The 23,223-nt window shown below is 40.1% G+C and overlaps 1 protein-coding gene across 1 annotated transcript in view; it reads left to right on the top strand.

Moving 5' to 3' along the window:
* Positions 1-22,560, top strand: part of LOC149324105 (excitatory amino acid transporter 1-like) — an 80,871-nt gene extending 58,311 nt beyond the window's left edge. The window contains exons 4-10 of the mRNA XM_089496530.1: positions 1,332-1,536; positions 5,223-5,265; positions 7,229-7,524; positions 9,673-9,906; positions 10,283-10,477; positions 12,129-12,263; positions 17,325-22,560. Coding sequence (XP_089352656.1) covers positions 1,332-1,536; positions 5,223-5,265; positions 7,229-7,524; positions 9,673-9,906; positions 10,283-10,477; positions 12,129-12,263; positions 17,325-17,529 — 1,313 coding nt within the window. The 3' untranslated portion in view covers positions 17,530-22,560. The remainder of the gene's footprint in view (positions 1-1,331; positions 1,537-5,222; positions 5,266-7,228; positions 7,525-9,672; positions 9,907-10,282; positions 10,478-12,128; positions 12,264-17,324) is intronic.
* The last annotated feature ends 663 nt before the right edge of the window (positions 22,561-23,223 follow it).

Genomic DNA, 23,223 nt, shown 5'->3' with positions numbered 1-23,223 from the left:
CCAAGTTTCAATTTCTTCCTATCAAATTGACTTTTCCTCTTTGAACTGAGTGCGGGCTAATGGTCAAGACTGGGTGTTCCTCCTTAGCTCAAGCATGCCATATTGTGGTAGACTATTTTAACATAATAGTAATGTAAATGTAATGGCTGAGGTCTTACAGCATAGTGGTACAGCATAAATCTCCATATTGATTCTGCTATGCAAACCTTATGTTGAATTGCAGTATTGCACAAATGAAAGCACAACTACATATGTAAGTAATTCACATCTGAATGTGTATTTGAATGCACAGTGGGACCACATGTACAACTCTGCTTCTGTAATCTTGAACTAAATACAGACATTATCCACACTAGACAAACAAGCCCATCTACTTTTGTAGGGACACTTATACGTGCATTGCATGAGACACCAAGATGATTCCAACCATAGTGTATTGCACAATAGAATCTGCAGTGTATTCTGAAAACAAAGAAGCAACAGCCACTGTCCTGAGGCACACTGTGTCCCCGTTTCCAGGAAGATAGGTAGAAATTGTTCACTTTCATATTTCTGTAAAGATAATATCAGAAGAGTCATGGAGAGTCATACCAAGGGTCCACCAACAGTGACCAGCCAAATACAAAGCTTAGAAAAGTAGTTTTTGACTATTTATTGGTGAATCCAAATTCTTATATTTAACCATGGATACACCTAATTTTAGGTGTCCTACTTTTGTGAAAGTATAGCGCGCCCGCATCATACACGGGCACGCATTACACAGCTTGAGCATACGCGCTCAAGCTGCAGGGCGCGCACGGGGCAGAAGGGGCGGCGCATTCCATTCAATTGAATGGGCGCGCGCCCGTTGCGCCACGTACACTGCCACGCCGCCGTGCACAAGCCCCATTGTTTACAATGGGGCTTGAGCATAGGGGGAATTCGCCTTACATGGCGGGATCCGGAACGGATCCCCGCGTAAGGCGAGGACCCACTGTATTAGAGAGAACAACATGGGGTGAAAGCATCTTTTTTATATATATATTCCACTACTCCTGGATACTGCTTGATGAAAGTGGACAATATTTTTATCCTTGAAGGCCACATGCAGTGTATACTCAAGATCTAGGGCTGCATATGCATGCTCTCTCACCATGTGTCCAAATGTAATTCTTACTAGTTTGAGATCATCTTGTGTTTGAGGTGGAAAAAGAAAGTTAAACAAAAGTTTCTCGGATAGCCTTTAGCAGACCTTCTACACAGTCATCTTTCATCTGCATAGCCAAAGCATTTATTCACAGTTCTGAGAGTTGAATAGATATTAACTGTACACTTGTGTTGTTATTGATTAGGAGTTGCTGCACTGGACAGTAAAGCATCAGGAAAGATGGGACTCCGAGCAGTCGTCTACTACATGGTTACCACCATCATTGCTGTCCTGATTGGAATCATCATGGTGGTTATAATTCACCCTGGGAAAGGATCTAAGGAAAAGATGCACCGAGAAGGCAAGATAGTGCGAGTGACAGCTGCAGACGCCTTTCTGGATCTAATCAGGTAAGATGCTATTTTGTATGGTATAAGCAAAGTCAACAATCCATTTCACACCTGTTCAAGATGTGGGGATGGATGACATGGTGGCACATTCAGAATCAACTATGTTTTATATTCAAGATGCCATCAATAGCCCAGAAATGACTTAGCAAAATAGGCTGAACAAGACAACTTTGTTTTAGCAATTCACCTGGTCTTCATAAGTGAGGAGAAAATCATATGCAAATGAAGTGAGTGGTCTGGCAGAGAAGAGACAAATCAATCTGTTTTTCCCCTGCATGTTTGCTTGATTTCTTTGCTATTCACAGCGGAAGGAGGAAAGTCTTTTCTCAAGTGGGAGACATTTGGGAAAGGGAAATATTTGCTAAAAGACTGTTAGCATGAGCTTCTATATTGAGTACTGAGAAGGGTCTTACCCTTCTCAATAGCCAGCATGGAAATGTAGGAAAGTGGCATCATAGCAAGCCAGTTTTCAAAAATTGTAGACTGGTAACTTTTGCAAGCTTTATCATAAGGCAGGACTGGGAGCTAGGTGGTTTTCCAGCTGTTGCTGGATTGCAGTTCCTTTCAAATATCCCTCACATCCAATGACAAAGGGGACAACCGCTGGAGAGCAACATCTGGAGAGATATAAGGGTTTTCCACCCTTGTGTAAAGATGTCATGATTAGCCCTGTAAACATTTTTGTATTAAATTATGTGACTTATTAATAAGTTCTAAAAGTAAACTTGTCCATTCTCTCCTATAGCCACTCCTTGTGAAAGCATTCAGTGATTTCCAGAACTACTTAAATGAGTTGAATGTCACAGCCTTTCCATAAAACATTTATTGCCCAGTCAGCCTGACATCAATGCCTGGAAAGATTCTAGAGCAGATTATTAAACAGATGGTTTATAATTACTTAGAAATCAGTGCTGTCATCATGCCAAACTAATCTGATCTCTTTGTTGATAGCGTTACAAGGTTGATAGATGAAGGGAATGCTGTGGATGTAGCATATCTTGATTTCAGTAAGGCTTTGGCAAGGTTCCCCATAATATTCTTGCAACAAAGCTATTAAAATATGGCCTAGACAGTGCTAGGTGGATTTGTAATTGGCTGACTGACTGAACCCAAAGGGTGGTCACCAATAGCCTCTCTTCATCTTGGAGAGATTTAAATAGTGGAGGACCACAGGGGTCTGTACTGGGCCCTGTGCTATTCAACATCTTTATTAATGACTTGGATGAAGGAACAGACCGCATGCTGATTAAATCTGCAGATGATACCAAACTGGCAGGGGCTGTTAATTCTCCAGACAACGTGATTAAAATGCAAAATGACCTTGACAAGGCTAGCCTAAAGCTAACAAAATGAATTTCAACAGAGAGAAATGTAAGGTCCTACACCTAGGCAGAAAAAAATGAAATGCACAGATGTAGGATGGTAGACATGTGGCTAGTAGCTAGACGACAGCTCATGTGAAAGAGATCTAGGAGTCTTAGTAGACCACAAGCTGAACATGAGTCAGCAGTGTGATGTGACAGCCAAGAAAGCCAATGTGATTCTTGGTTGCATCAACAGGAGTATAGTGTCAAGATCAAGGGAAGTGACAGTACCACTGAATTCTGTTTTGGTCAGGCCTCACTTGGAATATTGTGTCCAGTTATGGGCACTTCAATTCAAGAAGGATGTTCTTGGATCGTGAACAGAGGAGGGTGACCAAAATGGTGAAAGGTCTGGAAGCCATGCCCTATGAGCATAGGCTTAGGGAGCTGGGAATGTTTAGCCTGATGAAAAGAAGATTAAGATGGGACATGATAGTCATGTTTAAATATTTCAATGAATGTCATATCAAAAAGGGAACAGGCTCATTTTCCATGGCTCCAAAAACTTAGGACAAGGAGCAAGGGATTCAAACTACAGGAAAAGAGCTTCCACTTAAATCTGAGGAGGAACTTCCCGGTGGTCAGAGCTGTTCAAAAGTGGATTATGCTGCCTCGGAGTGTGGTGGAGTCTCCTTATTTGGAGGTTTTTGAACAGAGGCTGGATGGTCATCTGTCGGGGGTGCTTTGATTGTGAGTTCCTACATGGCAGAAAGGGGTTGAATTTGGTGGCCTTGGGGTCTCTTCCAACTCTATGATTCTATGATTTTTGACAACCCAGGTCCTCACTGTTTGGAGGGTACAGCTTAATAGCAGAAGAGTTCATGTGCAGCAGGCATGGGAACTCCATATTCCTTTCAGATGTTGTTAGACTGCAGCTCCCAGCAGCCTTAGCCAAGAGAGCCAGTGGTGGGGGATGCTGGGCACTGCAGTCTAACGGTTTCTTGAGAACCACATGATTTAAATTCCTGTTCTATAGTTTTTGTGCCTATGTAGCAAACTTTTTTGTTTTTTAAAAAAGTAATTTATAATATAATGTTGGCAAATTGATCTGACTGGTGGATTCATGGAGTAGCTTGTTGCCATTACTTGATAGTTAAAGCATAGCATATTAATATCACATTATTAATGTGTTACTTTTTAACAATTAACTTTTTTTTAAAAAAATGAAAGGTCAGAAATCCCACAAAATGTTACAAAAGCAACAATTTATGAATAATGAATTACACTTTTGAAAAAGTAATACTATGACCAGTCAATGCATTGTTTCACAAAAGGACTATAGTATGGCCTTGTTAACTTGCTCAAATAAAATGATATACCTGGCATTGTTTTTTTGAAACAAATTACTGCCAATCTCTGGTAGACTGCAATTTGGTAGATGTCATTTTTATGTTGTTCTTATATTGTTCATTATATTATATTCTGAATCAGTAAAGGAAGTAATTTTAATATGTATTCTCAATTACAATGATCAGATTAATATAATTTGTCTACTGGCTAGCCAAGATAGATTTAGAGTGCATATTTTTACTTTCTAACCAAGACAGAGCAGCCATATTTGCCAGATATGCTCTAAAAATAAGGGGAAACTTTGCTAAAATTAATTTAGTAGGCTGCCAATATGTTCGCATGGTACACTATGTCTAATTTTTTATAAAGTATGATTGAAATTTTGTCATAACTATAGTCAACCCATTAAAATCAATGGGACTTGCATTATACATGATTTATTTGTCTTACTGATGTCGTATGAATCTACTCAAAGTATGGCTAAATCCAGAAATTAGTTTTTTAAATAAATTTAAGGAGAATGCACATTGTAGCCAGTATGATATAATACTGAAAATATATCAAGTGCTAGGACACATGCATTGCCTGTAGGAGGTTCCAGGTTCATGCATATCCCATCAGAGCAGTTAGATAACAGATAATGGTAGCAGAATCTGTCTGTGATCCTGAAAAGCTGCTGACAGTCAAAATAAGTAATAATGGTTAGATGCACAAGAAATGCGACAAACTGTAAAACTGCTACCCATCTTCCTAAGGATGGTGATAATGCAGCCTACATGGCTGGTGGATGTAGATGTCAATGGGGCATATATTAGTGAGGAAAATCTCATTGAGTTCAGTGGGGCTTGCTACACTATAAATGTGTATTGTATTGCAACCTTCCTCAAAAACACTTAATCTCTAAAACCTAAAATCCACACCAACTTTACTTCGCTATGGTGTAGAAATAAGTTGATTCCTCTTCCAAGTGGTCTTGCGTTGATAGTACAGAATTGCTAATGTGTCTCAAATCATTGTCTTTTTTCTTCACAGAAATATGTTTCCTCCAAATCTGGTAGAAGCCTGCTTTAAACAGGTAATAGTGTGCTGTTCCCTCCAAATAAAAATCCATTATTTTATCTTTAAATTTGTGATGAAGACCTTTGTGGAGCTTAGTAGCTCATTAGCTTCTGTGAAGGGGGCCCTTTACACTATACAATATAGTACTATGATTCCACCTAAACTATCTTGATTCCATCCTTGGGAATCATACCGCTTATACTCTGGTAAGAAACTAGAACTCTCTGGCTAAAATTGTAATTACCCTTCTCTAATCCCAAGATTTTATAGGATGGAACCATGGCACTTAAACTGGAATCATAGCATAATTCAGTTGTGTGAAAAGGCTGTATAATTGCCACTGTGGAAGCAAACACACATCAACACATTTAGATGGCATAAGTAATTTTCTGTGGCCACATTATATGTTGATGTGATGAAACAGGGAGACAAAGTTGAAGGTAGCAGCCACAGAAGAGCAACTCTTAGAGAATTCTGTCTCATGTTTTGAAATCTGAAAATCTAGAGATCATTGAAATAAAAAGATTGCAAGTCTACAGGCACTTCCTTCCTAGCAAATCCTTTTTGTAGTATTAATTTACATGAGCCATGTTTAGTAAACCAGTAAGACAATAATGGATGATTTTTCTGATATAAACCAACCATGTTTCCTTATTCGGGTTGAGTGACCACTCTCTCAGTCAGGCTTAGAAGTGGATGTGTAAAACTGATCTATTCTCCCAATCTAACTCTGCCAAAGACCGGAAAGGAAATTTGGCCAAGTACTTCATCAGCAAACTATTTTTGCCTGAGGATGAAGTGTTTGTTAAAAGTGGAAGTGATGTCTGGCCACTTACAGTTTCAGGAGAACCATTTCACTGGGCCTACAACACAAGAGGGGCTGAAAAACTGGCAAACCCCATCCCTAGCCCTATAGGACATAAGTGGCCTTTTTTGTAAAAAGAAAGAAGAAGGTTGGGTTGTATCAGGAGGTCCCAGGTTCAGTAGAGAGCTCCCAGAGGAGATTAAACAAGTTTAAACAATTCATCTCAAAAGGACTCATTCAAACCATACAGTTTGAAACCCACTCACTCCCCATATCCACAGGGGTTCTCTTCCAAGACACACACACCCATGGATATATGAAACCACAGATAATAGGGAACCCTACTATTTTCAATGAGATGAAATTATGAGTTTTGGGCAAACATACCATAAAATCTCACAGGACGACCTAGAAATCCAGAGAGAGAACACATACCTTGGTATTTCTAGGTTCTCCAGCACAGATCTGTGTTATGCTTGGGCTGAACAATTTCCATGGAATTGCACTGGAATACCTAAATTTTTCTAGAGAGGATTTTTTTTCCAGATATGGATAAGTGAAACTGTGGATACCAAATACATGGTCAACCATGGGTCCATGTAGGTTATAATGTACAATTATAGCACTATATTCTATATTAACTGCCACAACTACATCCTGCAGAATCATGGGCTTTATAGTCTGGAGAGGAACAGGAGGTATCTGGCTGAAAATATTAAATTCACCTCAGTAAATGCTGGTCCTAGATACCATAAGAATAGCAGTTAAAGTGGAATCATAGCACTCTAACTGTACAGTATAAATGAGCCCAAGGTAAAATGTGCAGTCTCAAAGATTGAAAACCAAGCTGATAAATCAATTCCAGATTTTTAGGTAGACAACCAAATTTTAACTTGCTATCAAGATAAGGGCAAGAGTGGTGCCCATTTGATCTTCAAGAGGAGGGCATTCCACAACTATGGTGGTGCTAATGTTGTTACAGAAGGGACAGAATGTAGAGAAGAGGAATATGGGGTGGTTGTGCAAAATACATATCAAAATTAGAACAGAAGATTGCAAAAACATTTGGATTTCTTCTGTCTTGCTCCTGAGGTTACCAAGCAAACTTTCTCACTGTTGTAGCTGAATAAATGGAAGATATAAATATAATGTCTTTTTCCTCATCTCTTGTCAGTTCAAAACCAATTACGAGGAACGGGTTCCTAGCGTGATACATGATTCTAATGAAACATCTCTCCTTAATGGCATTATCAACAACGTTTCAGAAGCAATGGAAAACCTAACTCAGCTGAAAAGGGAAATGATCCCTGTTCCGGGAGCGGTCAATGGAGTGAATGCACTTGGATTGGTCGTGTTCTCAATCAGCTTTGGACTGGTGATTGGGAACATGAAGGAGCAGGGACGGGCACTGAGAGACTTCTTTGATAGCCTTAATGAGGCTATCATGCGACTAGTTGCACTAATCATGTGGTAAGTATTAGATTCTGCTGTCAAACTGGCTGTGGACCCTCAGAGCTCCATACCACAGGAGGCTAAGAAGAACTGTCAGTCTTTCTGAAAAAAACTGAGTGGCACATTTAGGCCTGGCCCTACCTTTAGAGAGAATGAGGTAGAGGCCTCAAGCAGCAGGTTTGGTGTGTACCCATGGAAAAGGCAACAAATGGATAGCCAGTTTTTTATTATTGTATTTTTCCCTGTAGAGATGGGAAGAAGGGATGAAAGATGTTTGCTTTCCTGTGCCACAGTAATCTGGGCACCATGCACCTTCATTTGGGGGTTGGGGGGTGGGTCACCATTTGCTACTCCACTTCAAGCAGCAAAATGTTGTCGGTCATCCCTGGTCTTGTTCATCATGGAATGGTAGCGGCGGACATAATGGAAATGACAGCCCAGGAGTTCAGCCCATCTTACCCCTCCCACAATGCACTGTGAACCCTTCAGCTATGTTCTCAGCTACTCTTGGACAGCCTTTGCTTTCCCCTGACTCTCTCTAAGGAGATTATCAGACGGGGAGGAAAAAGCTGGGAGTAGAAGGCATACTCACAGCAAAGTCACACGATCATGCTGAAGATTTTCAGACACATCGTACTTATCCAGGATTTAACCCATGAAGATCCAAGAATGCTTCAACAACAAACCATTCATGGGGAAGTCCTAAGAATGGTTTGCTGCTGGAACATTCCTGGATCTTCATGGGTTAAGTTCTGGATAAGAATGACATCATCTGAAAATCTTCAGTGTGATCATGCAACGTTGCCAAGAGTATGCCTTCTTCTTCCCCGATTTTCTCTGTCTGATAATCTCCTAAAGTGTTTGAGCCACTGGAGGTATTTGAGGATTTGAAACACTGGAGGTGTTTGAAGATTACTTTTGAAATTAGGCTGAAACCTTCAGGTTGCCCACCCCCGAACCTGGGCCACAAATTGCATACAGACAAAATGCACTCAATCTACCCACTTAAATATTTAACAATAAATATCAGTGTGAGTAAACATAAGAGCAATCTAAGGTTTGTTTGCATAGAGGTAAGGTCCACTGCATTCAGTTAGGGTTACCACTTAGTAAATAAATTGACTGACTGATGGATTGTTTTGAGATGTTATAGGCTGCTTTATTATCTTAGCGCTCTCAAGGATGTGACTCAGACTTTGGACAAGTTACTTTTTGTACTATAGTTCCCAGACACCCCCCCACCCCCACCCAGCCAATAAGACTTCTGACCATGCTGGCTGGCAGTTGTAGTCATATCTCTCTGCCTCTACTGCCAAGATTTTGGTCCATGCCCTAGTGGTATCACAACTTGATTACTGTAACATCCTCCTGGCTGGGCTTCCTCTTTCTCACCTCCATCCTTTAATTTCTGTCCAGCATTCAGCTGCACACATTATCACATCCGCCCACCGCTCTGACCATATCTCCCCTTTGTTGGCATCCCTTCACTGGCTCCCCCTCCCTTTCCGTATTCAGTATAAGCTTCTGCTGTCGACATTTAAAGCCCTCCATGGACTGCTCCCCCTTATTTATCAAACCTTCTTTCTCCTCACCTTTCCACTCAGGCCCTCCGTTCTGGTAGTCAAGGTCTGCTGTCTCAGCCCAGGATTTCCTCTGCCCCATCTAGGATTCGTCCTTTTCAGTTGTTGCCCCTCACTCCTGGAACCTTCTTCCCTTGCGAGCAAGGGGCATCACTTCTTTAACCAGCTTTAAAACGGAGCTGAATACCATCCTGTTCAGAGAAGCGTTCCCAGACATTGTGTTATTGTCACTTGCTATCTATTGTTCTTTTTGTTGCCTGTTTTATTGAACCATTTCCTGTATTGCTACGTATTTTATATGTATTATCCTATCATTTCTTAGATTGTATGCCATAGGCAGGTTTACTCTTTTATATTTATTGTTTTTATGTACAGCGCTGTGCAAATCTACAGTGCTAAATAAATAAACAAATAAATAAATAAGAGTCTAAAAAAATAAAATTTCCAGGAAATAACTGTGTTGGGAATTGTATGCAAAAGGAAATTACAAGAGAATAAGACTGTGCTACATAGCATGTAAATCCTAAAATAGGCTTGTAGTTGGATATTTCTAAAATATGCAATTAACTTTATCGTTTGTTCGTAGGTATGCGCCACTTGGTATCTTGTTTCTGATTGCGGGGAAAATTGTTGAAATGGAAGATATGGGTGTGATTGGAGGCCAGCTTGCCATGTATACTGTTACAGTTATCATTGGCTTGCTCATCCATGCTATTGTTGTTCTCCCATTGCTCTATTTCTTTATCACTCGAAAGAACCCTTGGGTCTTTATTGGAGGATTGCTGCAAGCTCTCATCACAGCCTTGGGAACATCTTCAAGGTACAGATACCCACCAAGTCAAGTTTAGTTTTAGATAAAATTTTACATTATGGGCATAGGGATACAGTACAGTTCATACTTGGACCTGAATCCAGTTCAAGTCTTGCATTGCAAAGATACGCATGACTCTTTTCCTGTATCAGTGAAAGCCGTGAAGTGACTATAGACCAGTGTGTGTGAACTAACTCCACTGAAAAGCCCAATCTTTGGGATAATTTGAGGTTCAGTGGTTTTTGCTTAGGATATTTCATTCACACATGCAAAATTTTCTGGTGTCAGTAATAATAAGTGTATAGTCATCATCCTCATTTGATGCCTTGGTTTTTCCTGTGTGGTAATACAATCTCTTTTCATTGTTTCTTCTTTTGGATTTTAGTTCTGCAACCTTGCCGATCACATTTAAGTGTTTGGAAGAAAATAATGGAGTAGATAAACGCATTACAAGATTTGTGCTCCCTGTAGGTGCGACCATTAACATGGATGGGACAGCTTTATATGAGGCACTGGCTGCAATTTTCATTGCCCAGGTTAATAACATGGACCTGAACTTTGGACAGATTATCACAATCAGGTTAGCAAATGCTTGCAAAAGTATGTACATTTGCTTGTGTCTGATATGATACACTGATGTGATAGCTTTTACTGGAAATGGAACTAATAAATGCAAATAATGAATGAATGAGACATGGAGAGAAATCCCTTAACAGATGCTTTATGCTTGGAAAATCTTATCAAAGTTTTGATTTTGCTACTTTTCTTTCTCTAATTTCATCAACATTTTCTTCCCATCTTTGTTTTGTATTAGATTGTGAGATTTGGGATGATGGGAATCCATATTGGACATGTGTGTGCCTTTTTTATGTACTTTTCCTACCATGTGCTTTTATTTACACATTCTTCTCCATTGACTAAAGACTGTTTGTATGCATTTTTTTCTATTTGTGCCCCTTTTAAAATTGTCCACATTCACATTTTAAAATGTGCATGTGTGTGTGTTTTATTTCTCTGAGATGCCCCCAGATCTTTACAAATGTGTCACATCTTGAAGCATATCACACTTCCTCTCACTACAAGTATCAGGCTATTTTCATGAGAAGTGTTGAATCCAAACAGTACCTATTTCACATACAAATGGCCAGTATGCATTCAGAGGTTTGAACAGTAGCATACTGGGAAGTAGTTCTGCAGGATGGATTTCAGTGCACCTCCATTGAGGCCTCCCTCTCTATCCCCTTACTCAAATTTTGGATGTAGACATGCACAGATGTCCAAGCATGGTAGTTAAATTTACTGTCTGCATACATACCCCTGTGGGCACAGAAGGGAGCCTAATGAGGGTCCAGTAAGAGTCAGCATGGTGTAATGGTTTGAATTCCTGCTCAGCCACGGAAACCTGTTGGGTGACCTTGGGCAAGTCACACTCTCTCGGTCTCAGAGGAAAGTAAAGACAAACCCCCTCCAGACAAATCTTGCCAAGAAAACATGATAGGTTTGTGTTAGGAATGCTATAAATCAGAAGCGACTTGAAGGCATACAACAACAATAACAAGGATCCTACCAATGCTAAACAGTTCAGTTGCCTATTGTTTCATGTCTCAAAGAGGAACCTCTATTTAAATTTTGATAAGATACAAATTACTTGAAGGCACACATCAACAAGAACAAATACACAAAATTTTCATTACAGTTATTTGATTAAATGCCATCTGATTTGTCTTCTAAAAACAATTTACTTGGCTGACTTTCAGTGAATACATTATGAATGTATATTATCTGTAATTCAACCAATATTATATGAAATCCTGCTTTGGGCTTTCTTTCTTTCTTTCTTTCTTTCTTTCTTTCTTTCTTTCTTACTGTCAGGGTATTTCTGGCTCTTTTGATGTGCCTGAAATACTCTTTAACGCTTCTGCATAATTAATGGATCCTGTAGATACAAAGAAACAGTCTTAATGAATGATGTAATAGGTTTATTAACATTACTTAGTCCAATGGGTAAAAAAGAATAGCGCTGTGGGTCATGATTTTTCTAGCCTATGTTCCATTTTTTCCCATAAGATTCAAATATATTCTTGACTGTGAAAACTAGCAGTGAATTCAAGCATGACTTAACTTCAAATCATGAACTTCCCTAAAGCCTGAAAGACACTTGGAATGCTTGGATGTTTTAAAAAAAATTAAAACCCCAATGTTTTAATGGATTTGGTGTCTCTTTTCTCCAGCATTACAGCTACAGCTGCCAGCATTGGTGCAGCAGGCATTCCTCAGGCTGGCCTGGTCACTATGGTGATTGTATTGACATCTGTCGGTTTGCCTACGGACGATATCACCCTCATCATTGCAGTGGATTGGTTTTTGTGAGTATTTCTCATGGAGGCAGCAGACAGGAAGGCATATTATAAAATGCAACAGGCTACAGATATGTGTGAAAAGTGAAGTTGCAATTCATTGCAGTTCATGACCCTACAATATGCTGCATTTCTTTAAAGCAATTAACAGTATGCACTCATACTGAAAAAGATTCTAGAAACTGTCACTTCACTTACAGAAGAAAACAGTGTGGTTTAGTGTTCAGGATATTTACCTGAGTCTCTGGAACCCTTTCACAGTACACAATTATGAATGAATGAATGAATGAAGGTTTATTTATATACCGCCGTTCCAATGATCACGGCGGTTAACAATAATAACAAAAACAATAACAATACATTATATAACATAGGAACCCCCCAAGATAAAACCATACAACATCATAAAAGCCATCATTCATTCCTAACTTAAAACCAATAAAAACATCAATAAAACCCCCTAGCTAAAACACGATCAGACATCATTACAGGAGCAGATAACAATTCAAGACATGGTAGGGAAAGCTTGCCGAAACAAATGGGTCTTCAAATTCTTCTTAAAGGACTCAAGGGAGAGGGCTGAGCGGAGCTCGATAGGGAGAGAGTTCCAGGACTGCGGGGCAGCGACCGAAAAAGCCCTCTGCGCAGTTATTACAAATCTCGTCACAGGAACTCGCAGAAGTTGTCTCCCTCCTGACCTGAGAGTGCGGGGCGGATTATATGGGGAGAGGCGGTCCTCCAAGTACTCTGGGCCCAAGCCATTTAGGGCTTTATAGGTCGCGACCAACACCTTGTATTGCGCCCGGAAGCGAATAGGCAGCCAATGCAGATCTTTCAAGATAGGTGTTATGTGGTTGACCCTGGAAGAACCAGTGACCAGCCTGGCTGCCATATTCTGAACCAACTGAAGCTTCCGGGTTTGGTACAAGGGTTGCCCCATGTAGAGCGCATTACAGAAATCAAGTCGAGAGGTTACCAGCGCGTGTACCACTGTTTCAAGGCTCCCCCGGTCCAGGTAGGGTCGCAGCTGGCGTATCAGCCGAAGCTGGTAGCAGGTGCCCTTAACTGTCGCATCCACCTGAGGAGTCAAGTGAAGCGACGAGTCAAGAAGCACCCCCAAGCTGCGAACTGTGTCCTTCACAGGGAGCGTGACCCCGTTCAGGACAGGTGGACAAACCTCCTTCCTGGGACCAGGGGAACCTATCACTAGTACTTCCGTTTTCTCTGGATTCAGGCTGAGTCTGTTTTCCCTCATCCAGCCCATTACCGACTCCAGACAGGCATTGAGCGGAGAGATGCCATCCCTAGTTACTGCAGCAGTCGGAGACACAGAGAAAACTATTTGGGTGTCATCAGCGTACTGATAACACCGCGGCCCGTGTCTCCGGATGATCTCTCCCAGCGGCTTCATGTAAATGTTAAATAGCATAGGGGACAAGATCACTCCCTGAGGGACCCCAGATGTAAGGGCCCTCTTGTCAGAGCGACAGTCCCCCAGCTCCACCATCTGGAATCGACCCGAGAGGTAGGAACGGAACCACTGCAAAGCAGTGCCCCCGATACCCAACTCCCCCAGGCGCTCCAGAAGGATACCATGGTCGATGGTATCGAAGGCCGCTGAAATGTCCAAGAGCACTAACAGGGACATGCTACCCCTGTCCATGCCCAGACGGAGATCATCGACTAAGGCGACCATGGCAGTCTCAACCCCATAGCCCGCCCGGAAGCCGGTTTGAAATGGGTCTAGATAATCCGTATCCTCCAAGACCCTCTGAAGCTGGAAGGCAACCGCCCTCTCGATCACCTTCCCTAGAAATGGCAGCAGTGACACAGGCCGATAATTGTTCCGAATTAGGGGGTCTAGGGAGGGCTTTTTTAACAAAGGTTTAACAATGGCCGTTTTAAGATTAGATGGAAAACAGCCCTCCCTGAAAGATGAATTGATAATTCGGTGCAACATTTCTGTTATTGCCATTCCCCCTTGAACTGCCAGCCAAGAAGGGCAGGGATCGAGAGAGCAGGTCGTCTTCTTCACACTATTGAGGATCCTGTCCACATCCTTGGTATTAACAGACTCAAGCTGATCCAGTATAACTGAGTCCACGGAAGCACTGGACGCCTCTACTCTTGATTCTGATCCAATAACGGCGTCGAGATCTGCCCTTAGCCGAGAGATTTTATCCGCGAAGAAGTTGTTAAATTCGTCACAGAAGGTTTTAGATGACTCCAATAGTGGGTTCGGGGGGGAGCCAATTGAGTGAGCTCTCTCACAACCCTGAACAGTCCTGCTGGACGCGACTCCGCGGACGCAATACGTGCAGCATAGAAAGAATTCTTAGCTGCACCTATTGCCACTCCATAGGCCTTCAACTGAGACTCTAGGAGTGTCTTATAGCACCATGATTCCACTTTAATCACCATGGTTCCATCTTATTGAAATCCTGGGGCTTGTAGTTTAGGGAGAGGGATTTAGAGTTCTCAGCCAGAGAACTACAGTACTTCAGTAATTTACAAAACCCAAGATCTTGTAAGCTCCATTCATGACAGTTCAAGTGGAAGGATAGTACTGTAATTGTGTAGGACAAAAGGGCCCCTTGGCCCTTGAGCCATCAAAGTTTTCAGAAGTTTCTCTGCTCATTCAGGAGACCCAGTAAATGAGCTTCCCTCATTACCAACACACCCTTAACTGCTCTATCTCATAAGTTGTTGTGATGAAGAAAATGAGAAGCCACCTAGTTTTTTTAGAGGGAGGAAGATGTACAGATATGTGACACATACAGCAGTTTGTATATCTGTGTAACTGTTAGGTTTCCTAACAGCTTTTCACAATCCATGGTGTCAGAAAGATTCTGTCTATTTACTTATTTGAGGCATTTATTGTAATAGAGCAGGGGCAGGAATCATGCAGCATGTGGTCCACATGCAACGCTCCACCTACAAATGTACCCTGACCCCATTCATTACTCCCAAATATAGCTAAATATATATTTTAATTAAAATGGTAGAAGCTCCCAGGATGCCATTCTCCTCTAAAGTAAGTGCCATTTTAGCCCCAAATCCTCATTTGTTAAAAAACCAGAAGTGACTTGGTTACTTTGGGTGTCTGGAAAATGCTAGTGCAATTCACAATAAGTAGAGGAGTATGTGGAAATAATTCTGGACCTTCCAAATTTGCTTAGTCCCAAATTTTAGTTTAGTTTAGTTATATACCACCTTTCTCCCAGCATGGGACTCAAGGCAACTTAGAAAAAGATTAAAACAAGGTAAAGCTAAAAGCCTGTTAATTAAAAGTTAAACTAATACTCATAATTAAAGTTAAACAAGTGATCATATCAAAACACCATTAAATTGTAAGTATAAAATCATTTAAAACATAAAAATAAAGTTTAGAATATGGTACAAGCACACACTTATAAAAATACTCCCTGCAACCAATTAAGCATTCATGCCTGTTTGAATAAAAAGGTGTTTGTCTACTGGCAAAAGGAGAGTAGAGCGGGGGCCAGCCTAGGATATTATCACACTGGTTTCCCCCCCGATCTGGGCAGGGGCTGAGACCAGGTTGGGACAATGTGTTATCGCACAGCTCTGTACCCAGATCATTACCATCCCCTACCCAATCAGAACATCTCCTATTACTCTGCTAAGAATGGAAAATAAGTGTTTTTAGCTAAGTACGGGAGAAGTCCCAATCTGGCACAGGATGGTAATGATCTGGGCATGGAGCTGTGCAATAAGACACGGTCCCAGCCCAGTTTCAGCCTGTGCCCAGATTGGGAAAAGACAGCCAGTGAGATAATCACCCACATCTCTTGTAGGAGGGAATTCCACAAACTGGGAGCAGCCACTGAGAAGACTTTCTCCCATGTTCCCAACAGACAGGACTGCTATGGTGGTGGGACTTAGAGAATATAGAGAAAGCCTTCCCACAAAGATCATAAGACTCTGGCAGGTTCATGTCTGTGAGTAGTCTTGGTTCCCTTTCTGGGAAAGGGGAAATGAAATGAAATGAAATGAAATGAAATGAAATAAATAAATAAATAAATAAATAAGAGATTTCGGCTAGCCAGGAACTAAGCCATATAATGCTTGATATGTTTTGAATTGTGCCTGGAAACAAACTGGTTGGCAGTGAAGCTGTATCAATATGGAGTTATATATTCCCTGTAACAGGTCCAGTCAGCACTCTAGCTGCAGCATTTTGGAGAATGCTGTCGGACGCATAGTACAGAGAAACATAGAAAAAAAGATAAGTTTCTGCCTAACAGCACATTTTTATCCTGGAGTGGGATACAAGGTGGCTCACAAAAAGAATCCATCAAAGCAATATAAAATCAGTTGAAAGGTATACAAAAGCTAAAAAACAAAAGCCCAGGCTCAAATAAGAAGCCTCCCTGCAAGCAATTACACCATAAATGCCTGCTTAAACAAAAAGTTATTTTGATGCTGGCAATAGGGGAGTGGGGCCAGCCTAGCCTCCCACTGAAAGGAATTCTAGACGGTGGGAGCCACCACCAAGAAAGCTGCCTCTTGTATTCTCCCCAGATGAACATGTAATGGTAGCTGGACCAAGAGAAAGCCCTTCCTTGTATATCTTAAGACTCTGTAGGGCTTTATGGGCCAAAAGCCTATTGGTGCACTATGCCATTGTAACTATGCTGGCATAGGTATTGGAGGTAGGAGGGGGAAAGTTGCACGATGGAAGTAAGATATTGATGAAGTAGGCTGGAGCTAGAAGGCTACTGTGCTATCCTGGATAAATGCAGCCACATAGCATAGTAGAATTCTATTCATGTTCTTCTGACTTCCTGTATCTGCCATTTAATTATTTAGATTTGCTTAGGTCACCTCTATATATTGACAGTATTCTCAGTGTTAGAGCACAAACACAAAAACGGATTATTATATTGCAGAACACATCTGGCTTTTCCTAGTTTCAGTGTACAAACGGAAAGAATATGAACATGTACAGTGAGTCAATTCCTTTTAAACAGTTTGTTTAACAATTTAACAATTACAGTTTAAACAGCCCCTCTGCCTAGTTAATTGAAATTGCAACCTTTTCCATAGGGATCGTCTACGCACCACTACCAACGTTTTGGGAGACTCAATTGGCGCAGGGATTGTAGAACACTTATCACGGCACGAGTTGAGGAGCAAGGATGCTGAGATGGGTAATTCTGTGATAGAAGAGAATGAAATGAAGAAGCCTTACCAGCTGATCTCACAAGAGAATGAGAACGAAAAGCCCTTAGACAGTGAAACCAAGATGTAAGGTAGAAGACCCAATACAAAGCACCAGATTACATGGGAAGTGTACACTTTATCCAGTCCTTTCTGTATCTTGTCTATTTGTCCTTCTCTTTCATTCTCTATACAAACAGAGCACTGAAAATATTTAGGGGTTGTCTAGACATGAGAGACACGGAGTTGCGTCTCACACAAGGGCTCTTTGCCTCTTTCTCTTCATAACACTAGGTAGGCACAATGCTAGTACGATGTTATCTTTATGTGTGCCTTACCCTGCTCCCATAGCTAGTGAAGCAAAAGGAGAGCAACAGACATGATATCAGATCAGATGTTGGGTTTGCCTAGATGTTATGCAGAGGAAAGAGAAGTGGGATGGCAACAACTACACTTCTTGCCATGTCTAGTTATGCCTTTAGTGAAAAACAGTCTAAATGAGTAGTGACTGTGGTATATGATTGTGTCCCATTTAAAAGAAAGAAAGAAAGAAATGGGCATCACACTGTGTTGTGGAGCAATATGCTTGGGAATATATAATGTTAATCAAATTACCAAGAATTTTTCAAGTGTACATGTTTCTTAGTCCTGAAAATGTGATCGCACTTAATAGAAGCTTAAAAGCAAAACAGAGAAATCCTGAAAAGTTTTATTTGTTTAAGTGACTTGTATATCTTTTTAACACCACTAAGGCTACAATTCTATAGGTTCGTACCTGGGAGTACTCATCTGATTCAACAGAATTGTTATGTATCCTCTCTCAAAGTAGACATGTATAGTACTGCCATGTAAAAGTTTTTAAATGTAATGCTATTCCCCAGAGAAGTGAGTAGCAAACTTGGTTTCTTTTCTTAGAAATATCCTTTCCTTATTTTATTGTTATACAAGCGGTAACAGTAGAAATACTGATTATTATAATGATTGAGGATGAAATACTCTCCACAACTCACTTTTATTACCAGCTAAGTAAAAAGGACATACCTTGGTGTGGTTTTTTTTTACACCCAATGGGATATTTTTGGATCAGGAAAAGCCTGTAAACTTCCTGGTACTGTGCACCTTCAAGTCCCATTGACTTCCTAGATCATGAACCTACAAATTATCTCTGTGTATTTGTAACTTTTATGTTCTTCCTTGGATTACAATACTACTATTTAACACATGTACTGATAACCTATGCACAGAGTCTTTTCAGGATCAGAGATCTAATATATGTATATATATATAAATATATACACATGCACTTTGGAAAAGGAACTGTATCTTCAGCCCTTTACTGCTGTGAGGGCTATTAAACTGTGGTTACCACATCAGTGTAGGCTTTTAAAGTAGCTACTGAGCATCCATTTGCCTTTTGGTAATTATCAAACCAACCGCACAAGTTGATACCCACCAAGTGCTGAATGTAGTGCACTAGCCATGTATCAGAAGCTAAAGAAATGGCTTGCTTCTGCTGCCTGCCAGGAACTGAAAAAATTGACAAGTATCAGCTTCAGACAGACTAGAATGCACAGCTAGTGAGCTGTGTTTGGCCTCTTAGTGGGTTACAAATTGTGTTGGTTGAACTTAGATCTGTATAGCTACACAGTGAGTTTAAAAGACAATTTAATGTCAATTGCAAATTGGAATCTTAAATGACACTTTAAGTGTGTTTCTCTACACTATTCGTGTGTATACCCATTTCACTGTTGTGGCTTCTCCAGTAAATCTTGTAAATCGTAGTTTAGTCATGGTACTGAGAATTGAATCAAATATTCCTATCCAGAGATAAAGAGTTGCCTGGAAAGAAGAGGTTATTATACCAAGTTAAATCTGTGTTGCATATCTAATTGTTCAATCCCTACTTTTGCAAAATGCCCATTACATCTGGACACCTAAAGGTGAGGGCAGCCTTTCTAAAGTGTGTTGAAAATATTTTTTCAAGACACATTTGTTCTGTTACCAGTCAATTGGTTTTCAGAGCAGACATTGGACACATCTGCATATAACATTAAAACACAGTTTAGCACTATGTGCATGAAGGAATAAAACTTTGCTTTAGCAGATTCCTAACCTGCTGTTATGTACAGACCTGAAACTGCAGTTTAAATACATTTTGGTTTGTAAAAACAAGCCAGACAACACCCAGAGTGTTTGTTGTTCATTTGTTGCACAATTGATTAGTGAGAATCAGGCCATGGCTTTGCACGGGCTTCTTTCTATTAAGCACAGAGGACTAAGTTATTGTTCAACATTATATACGAACTCAGCCACTGTGAGGTCAAGCCACTTATGTACAATTAAAACGTCTGTCTTCATCCTTTCCTATCTAACTGGAGATGCCTTTGAAAAGTTCCACTACAGGCTAAACAAAAAATTATGGGTAAACTGGTACACAGCAAAATGAACAGAGCATCTAGCAGGGTTTAGTAACATTTCCACTGTCATATTTGAATTGTATAGGGCAGAAAAAAAGCTTTCAAGAAGGGTGATCTTCCAATTAAATGGCTTATCTTGTTCTCTAGATTAAAGGGGGGAAATTGTTGCCACGTGCATTTTTTAAAATTAGTTTTTAATTTAATTTTTTAAAAACTTTTCACCCTATTGCCAAATTGTCAGTTCCAGTATCAAGAGTGAGTGTGTTAGTAGGTAAAGTACAGCAGTTACATAGTCTACTGAGAAGAATTCAGAGTTTGAAAAAGGCTGGGGTTTCTGGATCTTATTGTCCAAAAGTTACTTTTCTAAGCTCCTCAGAAGTATTTCTATAAGACAGACACAGTATCATAGCTCCCACTCTAACATTCCAAGGTTAACACTTATAACTTTTGTCCTTGAGATTTCATTCATTTGTCCACAGATTTAAGAATCCTGAAAAACCCATGGTTCCAGCACAGTAGACTCTCAATGTGCTGAGATGTTGTACACAAAAATTGCTTCAAGCCATCTAGGCTAGTAGGCTAAATACCTTAAAGACACCAGATCTTGTCTGATCTTGGAAACTAAGTAGGGTCAGCCCTGGTTAGTACTTAAATGGGAGACCACCAACAAATACCAGGTGCTGTAGGCTAGATTTCAGAGTAAGGAACTGGCAAAACCACCTTATTCCTTGCCTAAGAAAACCCTATGGAATTCATGGGGTCTCCATAAGTCAAAAGGCTACTTGAAGGAATATATATTATTTCTCTCTCTCCCTCAAGTTTTTCTCAATCTTCCATATCCCTTCCCTACTGGAGCTAGTTCGTTTTTTGATAAGAGCTTCTCCAATTAAATATTTCCATACTACCAAACAAGTTTTAACATGCACTAATCTATACCTTCTCACACATACACATGTCTTTCTAACTCCAAACCTTGTGGCGGGAGGGACTTGTATGAGCTACAAATCCCAGAATCCACCAAATCCTCAATTGTGGGATTCTGGGAGATAAAAAAGTAACATTTCCAGACTCTGAAGCTGCACCACTATCATGTTATCTTCACATTTTGGGAAAACAGAAGATAACATCTGACGACTGTGCTCATGAGAAAGGAAACTGAAATTGACTCCACTCCATGGCAAGCGACACTCCATTCCAAGGAATGTGGAGAAATCTAATAGTGATTCTCCCATGGTCTAAGACTTGTATTTCTGGTGCAGGGAGTCACCAAACTGGTGGTAACATGAGAACAAGGTACCCAATAAACGGTGTACCACCATGGATTTTCGGAAAAGCATCCAGTGTTGTATCCACAATCTAGAGGGTCTAAAGCATAGAAGGAGGTGTACCTACTCCCCCTGAAACATTTTTGATACTCACATTCTTACATTGAGTAGGGCAGGAGAAAGAAGGAAAGTGAGACACTGGAGGAAACTGCTCCCTTCTCTTCCTTTTCATATAACAGAAAATGAGATAAGCACCTGATCTGAGACTTTGATTTTGTGACTTTCACTGCTTGAATAGTTATAGACAGAACAGACAGACCAAACTCTACCCTGCTTGACAATTGACAGGTATTAAGAAAAGGTCCACTTAGAAGTCACTTAGAAGAATGAAAAAAGAGGAGCTAAGCACATAGGCTGGACATGGTCATGCTTTCACCTACTTTCAATCCTGCTGTGTTTTTTTATTCAGGACCACTTTAACTATCAGCTAACATCCAATGGAATCCAGGGACTTGTAGATTAGTGGAAGAATTCTCTACTAGAACATTTTAGTTTCTTCCCGTGAACGACTGCAGAGTTCTGAGTCCCATAACCAAACTACAAATCCCAGGGTTCCATAGGAGGAACAATGGTAGTTAAAGTGGTATCAAAGTGCAATATTTGTATAGTGCAAATGTGTCCCGGGATCCTCTGTTCAAAAGCGTGAGTTGTAAATAAGCCCTGCAGACTTGCACACTTAAAAATGTGAAGTGGAAATGTTAAGACTATTCTAAAAGTAACAGAGGGCTGGACATAAGCAGATCTTCTTCTTTTTTGGAGCGATAAGACAGACTCTATTCCATCATTAGTAAATCTTATTACTCCCCCATCTTCTCCTTGTCAGTTCCTTATAGAAAGCAAATAGCAGCTAACTCAGTGTATTCAGGAATCAGGGATGCTTTAAACAATGCAAAATTCTTAAGTCATCTCTGATGGAATGCAGTAATGGATGCTCCTTTCTTTTCCTATTTGTTTCTTATTTGTGCTAACAGAAAGGAAACCTAGATGACAGACAGGCATCTTCTGATACGTAACTAGAGATATTTTTATAGAGATACTGAATTCAAGTGTGTGTGTACAGAGGTTAATATTAGAATACATGGAGTAACTTTTTAATTACATTTTTACTTTTGATTGAATATTGTTTCTGGAAATATGCCACAAAGATTTCATGTAAACGATTGTCCTTCTATGACATCAGCATATGGAAAAAATGTGTTACAATATGTCAGCTTTTTTATTATTTTTACACTAACTCTGTTTCTTACAGAAATCAGGTACCATAGCACAATCTCTTTCCTGTGCCCTTTGTGGGCTGGCAGCTGGGTGCACCCAGTGTGGCCTGAGAAATATTACTTTGTAGGTGTATTTTCAATAAAAAATAGTTTTACATTATTTGAACTGTGTGTTATTTTCCCTCTTTAATGGTAATGGGCTTCAAGCAATGGTGGGTTCAAGACACATGCTAACAATTATTTTTGAGTTCTCTACACACTTTGACTATAATCTTAATTATTTCTGCTATCAGGTAAATTCCACGGGCTCCAGTGAAGCTAAGGCTAGGTCTAAAAGTTACCCTTGTTATGTTGTTAGGCACTGAAACAGAAGTGAGATATATTGCCACTATGTATGTGGTTCACTCTCAATGAGTCTCTTGTTTGATCTACTCATTTGTTGGAATTACGGTATTTCTTGCCTTTCATTCCCCTCAAATAATATTTTGTTTGCTTGTTTATTTGTTCATTGAATTTACACCTTGCTTTTCTCCTGGGATGAGATCCAAGGCAACTTACAGAAATTTAAAGCAAGATTAAATTAAAATCTTATTTTAATTTAAAAGTTTAAAAAGAATTAAATATAAATTATAAAACTGTAGAAATTATAAAGATAAATTATATTCCAACAATAGTAATAATTGCTATCATCATCATCATCATCATCATCATCATCATCATCATCATCATCATCTGCTTTTTCCCATTCTTGGATTCAACTTTCATTTTACAAAAGTTAAAATAGGTAGAGCTTTAAAATACATATCTTACAAAAATTAAAAATAGTATT

Source organism: Sceloporus occidentalis, unplaced genomic scaffold (assembly GCF_023333645.1).
Source record: "Sceloporus occidentalis isolate IW3139 unplaced genomic scaffold, rSceOcc1.0.p SCAF_1, whole genome shotgun sequence".
In the NCBI taxonomy this organism is placed as follows: Eukaryota; Metazoa; Chordata; class Lepidosauria; order Squamata; family Phrynosomatidae; genus Sceloporus; species Sceloporus occidentalis.
The sequence above is the reverse complement of the archived record's forward strand: the minus strand, read 5'-3'. Positions and strand labels throughout refer to the sequence as shown.